We start from the raw sequence: 14033 nt of genomic DNA, 5'->3' as shown, positions 1-14033 counted from the left end.
TCTTACTTCCTGGTAGTTACTGATGATTCCAGTTGTTTCAAAGAGAAGTGCTTTGCCACCCTTAACATGCTATATAAATTACCATAATTGTGACCACTTCTTTTTTTTTTTTTGGAGGGGGGAAGGTAGAGCAGTTGGGGTTAAGTGACTTGCCCAAGGTCACATGGCTAGTAAATGTTAAATGTCTAAGGCTGGATTTGAACTCAGGTCCTCTTGATTCCAGAGCCAGTGCTCTATTCACTGGGCCACCTAGCTACCCTTGTTACCACTTCTTGAATAACAAGAAGGTGCTTCTCTGTTTCTACCCTTTAGGAAGCATCTTAATCATAGTACATATAACTGAAGTTTCCATGGTCCTTCCATTCCTAGTTTTACATTTGTAGCAGCAAGCACCCCAAGCGTCCTCAGGGTTTGCTGCCAGCACAGGTTCTTGGATCTGCTTTGTTAAAGGAAAGCAACTCAAAATGGGTTAATAAGCTTACTTTAATCAGTCAGACATACATCTTTTACCTTGTTCAGGGGAAAAGGTCGGCACCCCAAACTTCAAAGTACACAGACAGAATTATCAAGACAGAGACAGATCAAGTAGACAGATTTCCAAACTGTCCAACCATTACATCAATACCCAGTCAACATCTGGGTTTCAACATCTGGGTTTTTTCAAAGCGGGGGGGGGGGGGGGCGGCCCTGGTGGCAACGGCTTCCCAAAAACCAGAAAAAAACAAAAAACACTTCTCAAAGTGAGCCCCAAAACAAAGCCTCACATCAGGGCTTATATAGCCTTCTTCTGGCTCAGAGAATGTAACAACCTTATTGACCCACTGGCCAATCAAAAAGTATCTACTGAAAAACAAGCCTCCCACCCCAGGCTTCAGGTGCACTTTAGCCTAGGGGCAGGGAAGATCTTTAAATTTGCATTTCCATTACAACATTCTTTTCTCAAGTTACTAACATGGATTAGATTTCCCAGTTACCTCTTGGAATTCTTCTTCCTTTCCCTGCCTTGAAGCATTTAAAATATTGTTAACCATTTGATTCTTCCTAGTAAATGGAAAAGTTAGAGAAACATTCCTCTGTTCTCTTAGGGTGGCCATTTGGCATTTGTGGGTACATAACTGATATTTGATTCTTGCTAGACTCTGAAGCATACCATATTGTTGGCAAATCCCTGGAAAAAATTTCCCTTAACCTTCATATTTCAACAGACATCCTCATGCTTTCTCTGTTGGTACCAGTCCTTGTGACTTACTTCTGTAGATAACTTCTTCATCATATCGTTATTTTAAACTTGAGGTTCTGTGCAACTTTGTATACATAGCTTCCCCTCCCTCTTCCAACCTCAAATACTTCTTTTTTGGGTCATGGTATATAGAATCATCATTGGAAAGAATCTCAGAAGTTGCCTAAGTCACACACCGTAGCTGAACAAGAATTCTTTCCACATTACATTGTTCAAGTAGTCATAGTCTAAACTTTGCTCAAAAGACTATTAATTAACGACAACCTACTATTTAATTTTGAGATAGCTATAATTGTTAGGCAATTTTCTCTTACATCAAGCTTAAATTTTCTCTTTATGATTTCTGCCTTTATCCATTACTCCTTTTTTTTTTTTTTAAAGCAATTGGGGTTAAGTAACTTGCTCAAGGTTACATGGCCAGTTATTTCTGGGTGTGGTGATAAGTATCTGTGCCCGGATTTGATCCCCAGGTCATTCTGACACTGGAGCCGGTGTTCTCACTCGCTGAGCCACCTGGCCACCCCTAAGCAATCGTGGTTAAGTAACTTGCTCAAGGTTACACGGCCAGGTGTTTCTGGGTGGGTGCTAAGTGTCTGAGCCCGGATTCGATCTCCAGGTCATCCCGACACTGGAGCCAGTGCTCTTACAATGCTACCTGGCGGCCCCATATCCATTACTCTTAATACTGCTTTCTGGGGTCAAATTGAACAAGTCTGGATCTCTTTTGAAAATATATATATAAAATTTAATTATTTGTTTTTAGTTTTCATTGTTCACTTCCATAAGATTGGATTTTAATTTTTCTCCCTCTCCTCAAGATGGCATGCAATCTGGTATGGGCTCTACTTAGCCACTCATATGAAACATTTTCACATTAGTTATGATGTAAAGAAGAATTTGAACTAATGGGAGGAACCACATGAAAGAAGAAACAAAGCAACAAACGAAGAAGAGATCAAATAGTGTGTTTCCATCTGCATTCAGACTCCCTCGGTTCTTTCTCTGGATGCAGACACCGTTTTCCATCATGAGTCTTTTGGACTTGTCTTGGATCTTTGCATTGCTGAGAAGACCTAAGTCTGTCACAGTCAGTCACGGTATGGTGTGACTGTTACTGTGCACAGTGTTCTCCTGGTTCTGCTCTTTTCACTCAGCATCAGTTCAAGGAAGTCTTCCCAGGTTTTTCTGAAGTCCGCCTGCTCATTTCTTCTTTCGCATCAGTATTCCATTGCACTCATATACCACAGCTTGTCCAGCCATTCCTCAGTTGTGGACATCCCCTCAGTTTCCAATTCTTTGCCACCACCAAAAGAGCTCTTATAAATATTTTTGTACGTGTGGGTCCTTTTACTGTTTTTTTTTTTTGGGGGGGGGGGATATATACCTAGCAGTGACATTACTGGGGGCATGCACAGTTTTATAGCCCTTTGGGCATAGTTCCCAATTGCTTTCCGGAATGGGTGGATCAGTTCACAACTCCACTATCAATACATTAGTGTTCCAATTTTCCTACATCTTAAACATTTATCATTTTCCTGTTTCATCATGTTAGCCAGTCTGATAGGTGTGATGTGGTACCTCAGCATTGTTTTGATTTGTATTTGTCTAATCAGTAGTGATTTAGAGCATTTTTTAAGTAACTGTAGATAGCTTTAGTTTCTTCCTCTGAAAATTGCCTGTTTATATTCTTTGACCATTTATCAATTGGGGAACAACTTGTATTCTTTTAAATTCGACCTAGTTCTCTATAAGTTTAGGAAATGAGGCCTTTATCAGAGACATTGGTTGTAAAAATTGTTTCCCAGCTTTCTGCTTCCCTTCTAATCTTGTTTGCATTGGCTTTGTGCAAAAGTATTGTAGTCAGAATCATCCAATTTGCATTTCATAATATTTCATAATCTCTGTCTCTTGTTTGTCTTAAATTCTTTCATAGATCTGACAAGGAAACTATTCCTTGCTTTCCTAGTTTGCTTAATAGTATCAGTCTTTATATCTAAATCGTGTACCCATTTTGACTTTATCTTGATATAGGGTATAAAATGCTCATCTGTGCCTAGTTTCTGCCATAATATTTTCCTGTTTTCCCAGCAGTTTTTGTTAAATCGTGAGTTCTTATCTTAGAAACTGGAGTCTGTTATCAAATAGTAGATTACTATAGTCATTAATTGTTATATCTTGCATACCTAACCTATTCCACTGATCTACCACTCTGTTTCTTTTTTTTTTTTTTTTAAAGCAATCGTGGTTAAGTAACTTGCTCAAGGTTACACGGCCAGGTGTTTCTGGGTGGGTGCTAAGTGTCTGAGCCCGGGATTCGATCTCCAGGTCATTCCAACACTGGAGCCGGTGCTCTTACTCACTGTGCTACCTGGCCGCCCCAACCACTCTATTTCTTAGCCAGTACCAAGAAGTTTTGATGATTGCTGCTTTATAATACGATTTAAGATTTGGTACAGCTAGGCCACCTTCCCTTGCATTTCTTTTCATTAATTCTCTTCATATTCTGGAACTTTTGTTCTTCCAGGTATGTTTTGTTATTTTTTCTAACTCTATAAAATAATTTTTTGGAAGTCTGATTTTTGTGTCACTGAATAAGTAAATTAATTTAGGTAGAATTGTCGTTTTTTATTGTATTAGATTGGCCTACCCATGAGCAACTGATGTTTTCCCAATTATTTAGATCTGACTTGTGTGAAAAGTATTTTGTAATTGTGTTCATATAGTTCCTGGGTTCTTTTTCTTTTCTTTTTTTTTGGAGGTGGGGAAAGCAAGACAGTTGGGGTTAAGTGACTTGCCCAAAGTCACACAACTAGTAAGTATGTCAAGTGTCTGAGGCCGAATTTGAACTCAGGTCCTTCTGACTTCAGGGCTGGTGCTCTATTCACTGTGCCACCTAGCTGTCCCAGTTCCTGTATTTATTTTGGCAGGTAAACTCCCACATATTTTATAATGTCTGTAGTAACTTAATGGAATTTCTTTTTCTATCTCTTGCTGTTGCGCTTTGTTAGTAATATATGTGGATTTATATGGATTTATTTTATATCCTGCAACTTCCTTGGTTGCCATATAACATTGTCGACTCATTGATCTTGCAGTCTGCTGTAGTGCCTCTTACCTTTTTTCAGATAAACTAACAAATGTCTATGTTTTCTACTTGTGTAAACTGATTTAAAAAAATTACTCTTATCTCTATTAAGTTTCATCAGTTAAGATTTGGCCCAGGGCTAAGATCTTTTTGCATGTTTGTTTGTTTTTTGGAAGGGGGAAAGTAGGGCAATTGGGCTTAAGTGACTTGCCCAAGGTCACATGGCTAGTTGTTGTGTTAAGTGTCTGAGGCCACATTTGAACTCAGGTCCTCCTGACTCTAGGGCCAGTGCTCTATTCTCTTCACCACCTAACCTATTCCCCCCCCTTTTTTTTGCTTTTTAGTGCCAAGATCTTTTTTAATCTTGATGCTGTTGTCTGGCATTGAGCTCTGCTCAACCATAGCTGCAGGCCTAATTTGCATTCCATTTATAATTGTAGCTGTCATTCTTTAAAAAAAAAGTTTAATTGTTTCTTCCATGTAGTTTTATTTTATTTATTTTTAGGTTGTCCACCTAACAAAGCTAACGAATGCTGTGAAAATGAGTTTTGTGGCATATACTTTGTTCCTTCTTACCACCTGATAGTATTCTCCAAATACATGCTAGTAAATGTATGTTGAATTGAATTCAGTTGCAGGGCATTTCTTTGCAAGATGATTTTGTAGTTAATTCAAGCTATTTATTAAGTTGTTTTTCTCCCAGCCTTATTACCCGTGTCTGCTTCCCCCCTCCTTTTTAGCCCTCTATGCTTTCAGTTGTTAGTTGAGAAATGCAAATACTTTAATATATTCCTGTTTCTCTGACCAAATTGGTTCTCTGCTAAAATTGACTATCCTGAGGAGCTGGTGTGAATTTCCTGCTTTAAAGTACAAAGGGAAAAATAAATAGAACTTTTTCTTCTGCTCCACATCTAGAAATCATAGGGCACCCTGATTACTCCTATTTTATTTTATTTTTTGAGCAGTTGGGGTTAAGTAACTTGCTCAAGGTTACATGGCCAGTTATTTGGTGTGGGTGTTAAGTATCTGAAGCTGGAACTGATCCCAGGTCTCCCAACTCCAGGGCCAGCGTTCTTACTTACTGCGCCACCTGGCCGCCCCACTCCTATTTTATTTTTATGCATTTCATCTCTCTTTTTTTCCTGGTGTCCATTGAGCACATAACTGAACCAAGCCATGGACCTCCTACCTTTTCTGTACTATGATTATTTGTTCTTGAGCGGGAATAAACATTTATCTAGTACCTCCTCAATTCCAAGTATTGTACTAAGCACTTTACACATATTTCATTTGATCTTTACGACAACCCTTAGAGGTAGGTGCTGTTATATCCATTTTACAGTAGAGGTAACTGAGGGAAACAAATTAAATGACTTCCCTAAAGGTCACTCAGCTAGTAAAAGTCTGAAACTGAATTTGAGCTCAGGTCTTCCTCACTCCAGACCTAGCATTCTATCTACTAGACCTCCCAGCTGCACAAATAGGCACATAATCATTATATATGTACCTTCTCTTTACTGCTTCACCTCTTTTTTGGTATTTAAAAAAAGCAGACAGGCTCTTCCTCTTCTTCATTTCCCCTGCCTCCTCCACACAAACACAACCAATAGAAGCAGCTAAGACACGTTTTTTGGTAAACTAAATTGTAAATTCTTTAGAGCTTATTGTTATATAGCTTCTCTGCAAATTTTAAGGTAGTAAGTTATCTATACCTTGTGTCAAGTTGATATGGAAAAGAAATGAAAAGTATGAATCATGAAACACTATTAAATGAAAATTTATAATTTTTAAAGATTTTTGAAACAATTTCTGAGTTCAAATACCAAGGAAGAGAAAATATTTTTAGTAATGCTGAATTTTGTTTTGATTTTTTTTAAAAACAGTGTTAAGAGCTCCTAAGGAGCCAGGAGGTAACTGTTCTGTCTTGATGTTGAATGATAACATGCCTAAATGGACCTAATTTCATTGTAAAACTAATTTTGACTTGAAGGAAATGACAGAAAAATGGAGGAAAAAAATCATCCACATAATTCCTATTATTGTGTTTTATCATTATCCAGGGAATGTCAGAGTGCCTGAAGAGTTGAAGTTTCCCCATGCATGTTGTGTGGGAATTGCTTCTCAAACCAATCTTAGTATTTTTAATCCAACTGACCGTTGGTTACAGGTCACCATTGGAATACTTAGTATTACTGTCGATGGTGAAAAGGTAAGTTTTTCTGTTTTTCATCAGGGCCGCTTAGAGATTGTCAAGGACTAATCTTTACTTTCTTCCTTCTCAATTTTAACTATTTCTACTATGTATGTTAAACTGTATTAAGTTGTCTTTTTGAAATAGGAATTATTATTACAGGCAGTAAAATCTTTATTTTAATTAATTAAATAATTTAATGCAGGCAGTGAAATCTTTAATTCTGACCTTACTCATTGCAATTTTTAATCACTCAAGCATTTTCTTTTTCTACTAACATTTATTGAAAGTAATGAACTCTGTTTTCCACTTATTCAGTTTGTTACTCATATTTGAAGAAGGAACACAATGACATATTTTGCCCCAGCTAAGACACATTTGTTATCATAGTGCCATGAAATAATGTTAACTTATTTAGTTGCCTTAAGTTTTGAATTAGGAAGCGCATCTTACATTATAGTGTCTCTCTCTCTCTCTTTTTTTTTTTTTTTGCTTTTTGGAGGGGGGAAGGAAGGGCAGTTGGGGTTAAATGACTTGCCCAAGGTCACATGGCTAGTTTTTTTTTGTGTTAAGTGTCTGAGGCCGGATTTGAACTCAGGTCCTCCTGACTCCAGGGCCGGTGCTCTATTCACTGTGCCACCTAGCTGCCCCACATTATAGTCTTTCTGGCAATTTTCCTGTAAATGTTGCTTTGGTTTGCTATTTCCAACCCATACCCAAAAAAGAATTTTCTCTGCAAACACTGACAGCTTTTAGCACACTACACTGGGATTCTTCAGATAAACTAATCTTTGTCACACTACCCTCATTTTGTACTAGTGAAATTGATTTTATGATCACATATTTTAAACATTATCCTATTTGATCCAGTCTTCTACTTTCTCAAAATCTTTTTTGGATCCTGACTCTGTCATAACTCTGTGTTAACTGTCTCTCCTAGCTTTCTGTTATCTGCAGATTTGGTAAACCTGCTATTTTATTCCTTTATCTAAGTCATCAATAAAAATGCAAAGCAACACAGGGCCAAGTATAAATCCCTACTCCACTGGAGACTTTTTCCCTAGCTGACATCAGACCGTTAATGAATATTCTTTGTGTCTGTTCATTCAGGCAGACCTGAGTTTGTTGTTCTATCTAGCCATATCCCTCCATCTTTTCCTCAATAATAGTATGAGAAGTTTTGTCAAATGCTTTGCTAAAATAATTGTAAATGCATTATATCTACTGTATTTCTCCCACTTACCTATCTAGTAAGACTTTAAAAAAAAAAGGTTAGTCTGCTGTGACCTGTTATTGATGAAAATATGATTGTGATAATTACTTCTACATAACTTCCTTTCCTGTACCTTCATCACTTATCATTCCCTTATTAATGTGTAGTACAATCAAAGTCAAATTCCTTGGCCTATAATTTTTAGACTCTTCCCTTATCTAATTTTTTGTTCTCTCTCCAACTCTACACAGTTTTTCAGAGATCACTGAAGGTGTCTTCAGAATCATGTCTGCCATCTCTTTAGTTCTCCAGGGTGTAATTCATCTTGGATAGGTGACTCGCACTCATCACGTGGCTGCTAGTGGCACTCTACTATTATTATGTGTATTGGGTTTTAATTACCCTTTTTATTCTTCCTTTTCAATTCAAAAATTATTCTTCGTGTCAGAAAAAGCATAATAAGAGTTAAACAATTATGCTTTCTCTCTACCTTTAGTCATAATATCTTCTGTCATGATATGCAGGAGTCCTGCTGTTTCTTTGCCCTTTTTCTTCTCCTGAATATAGCTTTGAAAATCCATTTTAGTTTCTATAGATGTAGACACCAGGGTTATCTAATCTCTCAGTTGTAGTACCCCTGACATATACTTTAAAAAAAATTTTTTTTATTCAAATGCTTTATTAACTTTAAGAATACATCATTCATTTCCGCAAGATTTTGAGTTACACGTTTTCTCCCCGTTTTTCCCCTACCCAACACCCCAAAATATCAGTCCCACTGGATATCCCCTCCTCCAATCTGCTCCCTCCCATATCCTCTCCCCTATCCCCTCCGACTTTCCAGTAGGGCATGGTGGATCACTATGCCCCAGTGCCTATATATCTTATTTACTAGTTACATTTAAAATAATATTAACAATAGTATATGTATATATATGTGTATATATATATATATATATATATATATATATATATATTTTAAAACATTTGATTTAAAAAATTTTGAATTCCAGATTCATTCCCTTCCTTCCTTGTCACCCACCATTACTGGGAAGATAAGCAATTCAATATAGGTTGTACATGTGTAGCTATGTAAAACATTTCCATAGTGGACATATTGTAAAAGACTGACTATATTTCCCTCCCTCCTATCCCACCTGCCACTTGATCTATTCTCTACTTTGATCCTGTCCCTTTTCAAAAGTGGGTGCCTCACTTCCCTCCCCCACAGCCTGCCCTCCCTTCCATTATCCCCCCTCTCATCCCCTTCCCCCCTACTCTCCTGTAGGGTAAGATACCCTATTTAGTGTGTATATCATTCTCTCCAAAGCCAGATTCAGTGAGAATAAGGTTGACCCATTCCATTTTGCCTTCCTGTTCTTTCCTTCCATTGTGACCATTTTCCCTTGCCCTTTCTATATGAGATAGTTTATCCAATTCTGTCTCTCCCCATCTCCTCTCATTATATTCCTCTCTCACCTCTTAATTGGTCCTGTGCCCTCTGTCTATGTATACCTGTACACATATAACACATACTCACATATGTATTAATACGCCCATATATCCTCCTATATAGCCATATATATGTATGTGTGTATGTAGACATGTCTACATACATACACATATACACATACATACATATATACATGCACATATATTTCTATTCCCTTCAACTATTCTCATACTGAGAAAAGTTTCATAAGTTACAATTAGCATTTTTCCATGTAGGAATGTAAATAATTCAACTTTGATGAGTTCCTTATGATTTATTTTCTCAGTTTACCTTCTCATTCTTCTCTTGCTTCATGTATTTGAATGTCAGATTTTCTATTCAACTCTGGTTTTTTCATCAAGAGTGCTTGAAAGTCCTCTATTCCACTGAATGACCATATTTTCCCCTGAAACATGATACTCAGTTTTGCTGGGTAGGTGATTCTTGGTTTTAATCCCAGCTCCTTTGACCTCTGGAATATCTTATTCCAAGACTTTTGATCCCTTAATGTAGAAGCTGCCAGATCCTGTGTTATCCTAATTGTGTTTCCACAATACTCAAATTGTTTCTTCCTGGCTGCTTGTAATATTCTCTCCTTGATCTGTGAATTCCAGAACCTGGCTATAATATTACTAGGAGTTTTCTTTTTGGGATCTTTCTCAGGAGGTGATCGGTGGATTCTTTCAACCTCTATTTTGCCCTCTGGTTCTAAAACATCAGGGCAATTTTCCTTGAGAATTTCTTGAAGGATGATTTCTAGGTTCTTTTTTTGATCATGGCTTTCAGGTAGTCCAATAATTATCTCTCCTGGATCTATTTTCTAGGTCAATGGTTTTCCCAATGAGATATTTCCCATTGCCTTCAATTTTTTCATTTGTTTGGATCTCTTTAATAGTATCTTGATTTCTCATAAAATCACTAGCTTCTATTTGCTCCAATCTAATTCTGAAGGAATGATTCTCTTCAGTGAGCTTTTGAGATTCTTTTTCCATTTGGCAAATTTGGCTTTTTAAGGCATTCTTCTCCTCATTGCCTTTTTAGCCTCTTTTGCCATTTGAGTTAGACTATTTTTTAAGGTGTTATGTTCTTCAGTCAGGCTGTTGACTCTCATTTTATAATTTTCTAGCATCATTGTCATTTCTCTTCCCAATTTTTCCTCCACTTCTCTTATTTGATTTTCAAGATCCTCCTTAATTTCCTCTATGGCCTGTAACTAGCTTGTATTTTTCTTGGAAGCTTTTGGTGCAGGAGTTCTGACTTCACTGTCTTCCTCCTGTTCCATGCTTTGATCCTTTTTGTCCTCAAAATAGGAGTGTAAAGTTGGATTGCTCTGCTTGCTTTGCTTCCTTTGCTTGCTCATGTTGCCACTCAGTTACTTGAATTTTGAGCTTTTTGCTACAGTAGGACTGTGCTACCAGCCAGGGGAGGGAGCTTTGTCCAAAATCTCTGGGGGGTTTTTCAGCTGCCAAAGGCATTAGTTGGGTGCCCCCCTGAAGCCTCCACACGCTTTGGCAATCTTGTGACACACCCCAGGACCTCCAACCTAGACTGCAATCTAGATCCAAGCAGGTTAAAAGCAAGAGTGATTACTCCTCAGAGTGGTTGCTTGGTCCCCCTGCAGTCTGCAGACTAGGAGCTGCATCTGCTGCATGGCAATGGCTGCATGGCCCTGGCGCTTCAGTGGCTTCTCCCTCCAGGGGGTAAAGGCCAGACCGCACTCCCAAATTACCAGATCCCAAAGTCCCCACTGCCCTTACCTCTCACTTTGTCCTTAGCCTCTATGTGTTGATAATCCTGAAAACTGCCAGGCCACCCTGAGGCTAAAACCTTGGGCTTACAGCTGGGCTTGGCTTCCAGAGTGCTGAGCTGGCCACTTCCTGCTGGCCTGCTTTGTTTTCCTTAGCAGGAGGTTAGTTTCTTTGTGTCATTTTGTGGGTTCTGTAGTCCCCCTGATATATTCTTACAGACCTTTCACACTTTCTTATCCATACCTGGTTTCTTAACCCTTGCTTCCATTATTTGTGTGGTCCACAAATCTGAGTCTCATATTTTGACACTATCTACTTAACTAGGGTTTTACTTTCCGACTATTTTTCCTCTTCTGATTTCCTTCATAAAGGATACCTAGATAAAAACTCCACTTGTGCGCCTAAGAGTTTAAATTTTCTTGTCCCACACATTTCAATCTTTAACAATATTTTCTGAGTTTCCTGTTGGCAGTATCATTTGACCATGTGACTCATTGTGGATAGTCGTCATGTAGTTTGAATTTTACTAAAAATACCAATAAGCTACTGAGATTAAACTTAGACCTAAGCTGTGTCTCTCTTTTCATTTGTCCTTTGATACCTACTTTCCTTGTCAGGTTTCCTTTCCCACTTTTCCCTAGTTTAATATGAATATTTACATGGAAGAGAACACTAACTTCTTATATCAGTCTATTTAATTCTTGCCTATATAAGTAGTTACCAATTTGCATTGTAAAAATTATTTTGTCAGTCAAAACGGTTTTTTTTTTTGCCACAGAAACCATGTTATGAATATCGGTTAGATTCCTGAGTTCTCTCAGCAAAACCTATTTTACTCATGAGGTACATTGAAATATATACTATAGGACATCTGACCAGTCATTTATGACAATTTTTTTTTTATGGGAAAGTGTATTGAGATCTCATCTTGGAGATGCATTGTATATTTTTCCTCACAACAGAATGAATATAGGTAGTAATCTCCTGGTTTTTCTAGCCTGTCAACTCTACCTGTTGATTACTGGTAGTTGAGACTGCCCCAGGTCCAAATCACTGTTGGTGCCTTGGCAAGGGTTAATAGTATTGAAGGAGAGCAAGGTACTCTAGGGTTGTTGAATAGGGCCTTGGAGTGGTTAATAAAGAGTGGAAGAAAGCTTGTTTTCTCATTTGTAAATTAATTTGGACTTCTTTTGAAGATTTAAATAGGAATGTTATACCTTATGCTTAATTTTGTTTTTTCTTAAATAGTAACTGTTAAAACTGAGTTGAAGACATTGCTTAGCAATAGTTTTTTTTTTCTCCTTAAAGGTGGATCTCTCGACATGCCATTGCTTGGTTTTCAAGAATAAAACTGTTATAGGACCACACACTACAGAAGAGATAAAAGTGCTTTTCATGCCAGTCCACCCTGGGATTTTCAGATGTGTGTTAAGAGTTTCTTCTTGGCCTGTTTCATCAGATCCAGATATAATAGCCCAGGCCGAAGCTTTAGCAAGTAGAATTGTTTTAACAGCTATTGCTGAAAATCCTGTTGTGGAGGTAAGTAATAGTTTAATAACTGCTTCAGGCAATTTAAAATAGATCATTGTACTTTTTAGTGGTTTAGCAGAAAGAGCATTGGGTTTCTAGTTAGAATACTTAGGTTTAGTTTTCATCTCTGCCATTTAATAGCTAAGGTACTTCATTTTCATTTTCCCAATTTTTTTCATTTCAAAATCAAATTAATCATTTGTCACCCACATAGCAGTGTTATTGTGAGGAAAATACTTAGAGTATAAAGTGCTGTAGGAAGGTCAATGTATCATCATTGGCATTTTAACCTAGGCAGCTTTAGATGAGAATTATGTATAAAATACATCTGAAGTAAATACACACATACATGATGTGTTTGTATATGTATATGTGTGTGCATATATATGCATATATACACATAGGGTAGGTATGATAAAATTGTCATTCAGTAAACATTTGTTGTTATTTAAAAAAATTTTTTTTTGCTTTTTGGAGGGCAATTGGGGTTAAGTGACTTGCCCAAAGTCACACAGCTATTAAGTGTGTCAAGTGTCTGAAGCCATATTTGAACTCAGATCCTTCTGAATCCAGGGCAGGTGCTGTATTCACTGTGCTATCTAGCTGCCTCTCAGTAAACATTTATTAAGTGCCTTCTGTATTCTAGACCCTTTGCTAAACTCTGGGGATACAAAGAATGACAAAAAATAGGCCTTACTCTCAAGAAACTTATAGTCTAATGGGGGAGAAAACATGCAATAGATATTTAATATAAGCTTTGTAGTCAATATATACCTTTTGATTGAGAGAAATCCAAAACACCCAGAAATGCTTATAAAACAAAATAGTGAATATGGAACTATAATATTCAACTATGAGTTGAGACCTAAATAGTAGTTTACATTTCTGGAAGCACTAAAAAAAGTTTAAAAAATGCTACCTTTTTAGAGGAAGGCAGCTATTTTTTTTCTTTCTTCCCTTCTTTATTCTTTCAACAATTGCTAAATGACTATGTGTTATATTTAGGAGATATGCAGAGAGTTTTAGGGTAGAAAGATTATTGACACAGGAAAAGCAAAAATTCTTACCGTACAGTTTGTTTTTTTGTTCCTGTTTTTTTGCCTTTTGGAGGGCAGTTGGGGTTAAGCAACTTGCCCAAGGTCACATGGCTAGTTTTTGTGTTAAGTGTCTGAGGTGGGATGTGAACCCAGGTCCTCCTGATTCCAGGGCCGGTGCTCCATTCACTGCACCACCTAGCCGCCCCTACCCTAGAATTTATAAAAGTTGGAATGATGAAATTCAGATGATGAAATCAAATTTGATGATATGTAAAATTGGTTTCTTGTTTCAAAGATTTATGCAGCATCAACCCAATATGTAAAAGTTGACTAAAATGATTACTGTCTATATGTTGATCTTTTATCCTCAAATTTTACATCTCCAAACTTTTGAGAAATGAATAGGATCTACCAAGAGAAGATTGACAGCCATTCCATATTTAGTTTTACAAGCAGTTCAAAGTTTTAACTTACCTTCCTGATTACCTTTTATTGCC

At 37.3% G+C, this 14033-nt stretch overlaps 1 protein-coding gene across 1 annotated transcript in view; it reads left to right on the top strand.

Annotated features, from left to right (window-relative positions):
• CEP192 (centrosomal protein 192) overlaps positions 1 to 14033 on the top strand; it is a 170615-nt gene that overhangs the window by 89097 nt on the left and 67485 nt on the right. The window contains exons 28-29 of the mRNA XM_069099474.1: positions 6386 to 6534; positions 12278 to 12508. Coding sequence (XP_068955575.1) covers positions 6386 to 6534; positions 12278 to 12508 — 380 coding nt within the window. The remainder of the gene's footprint in view (positions 1 to 6385; positions 6535 to 12277; positions 12509 to 14033) is intronic.

The sequence above is a fragment of the Petaurus breviceps genome, unplaced genomic scaffold (assembly GCF_028583685.1).
Source record: "Petaurus breviceps papuanus isolate PSGF00001 unplaced genomic scaffold, PetGlider_PUasm1.0 38, whole genome shotgun sequence".
In the NCBI taxonomy this organism is placed as follows: domain Eukaryota; kingdom Metazoa; phylum Chordata; class Mammalia; order Diprotodontia; family Petauridae; genus Petaurus; species Petaurus breviceps.
The sequence above is the reverse complement of the archived record's forward strand: the minus strand, read 5'-3'. Positions and strand labels throughout refer to the sequence as shown.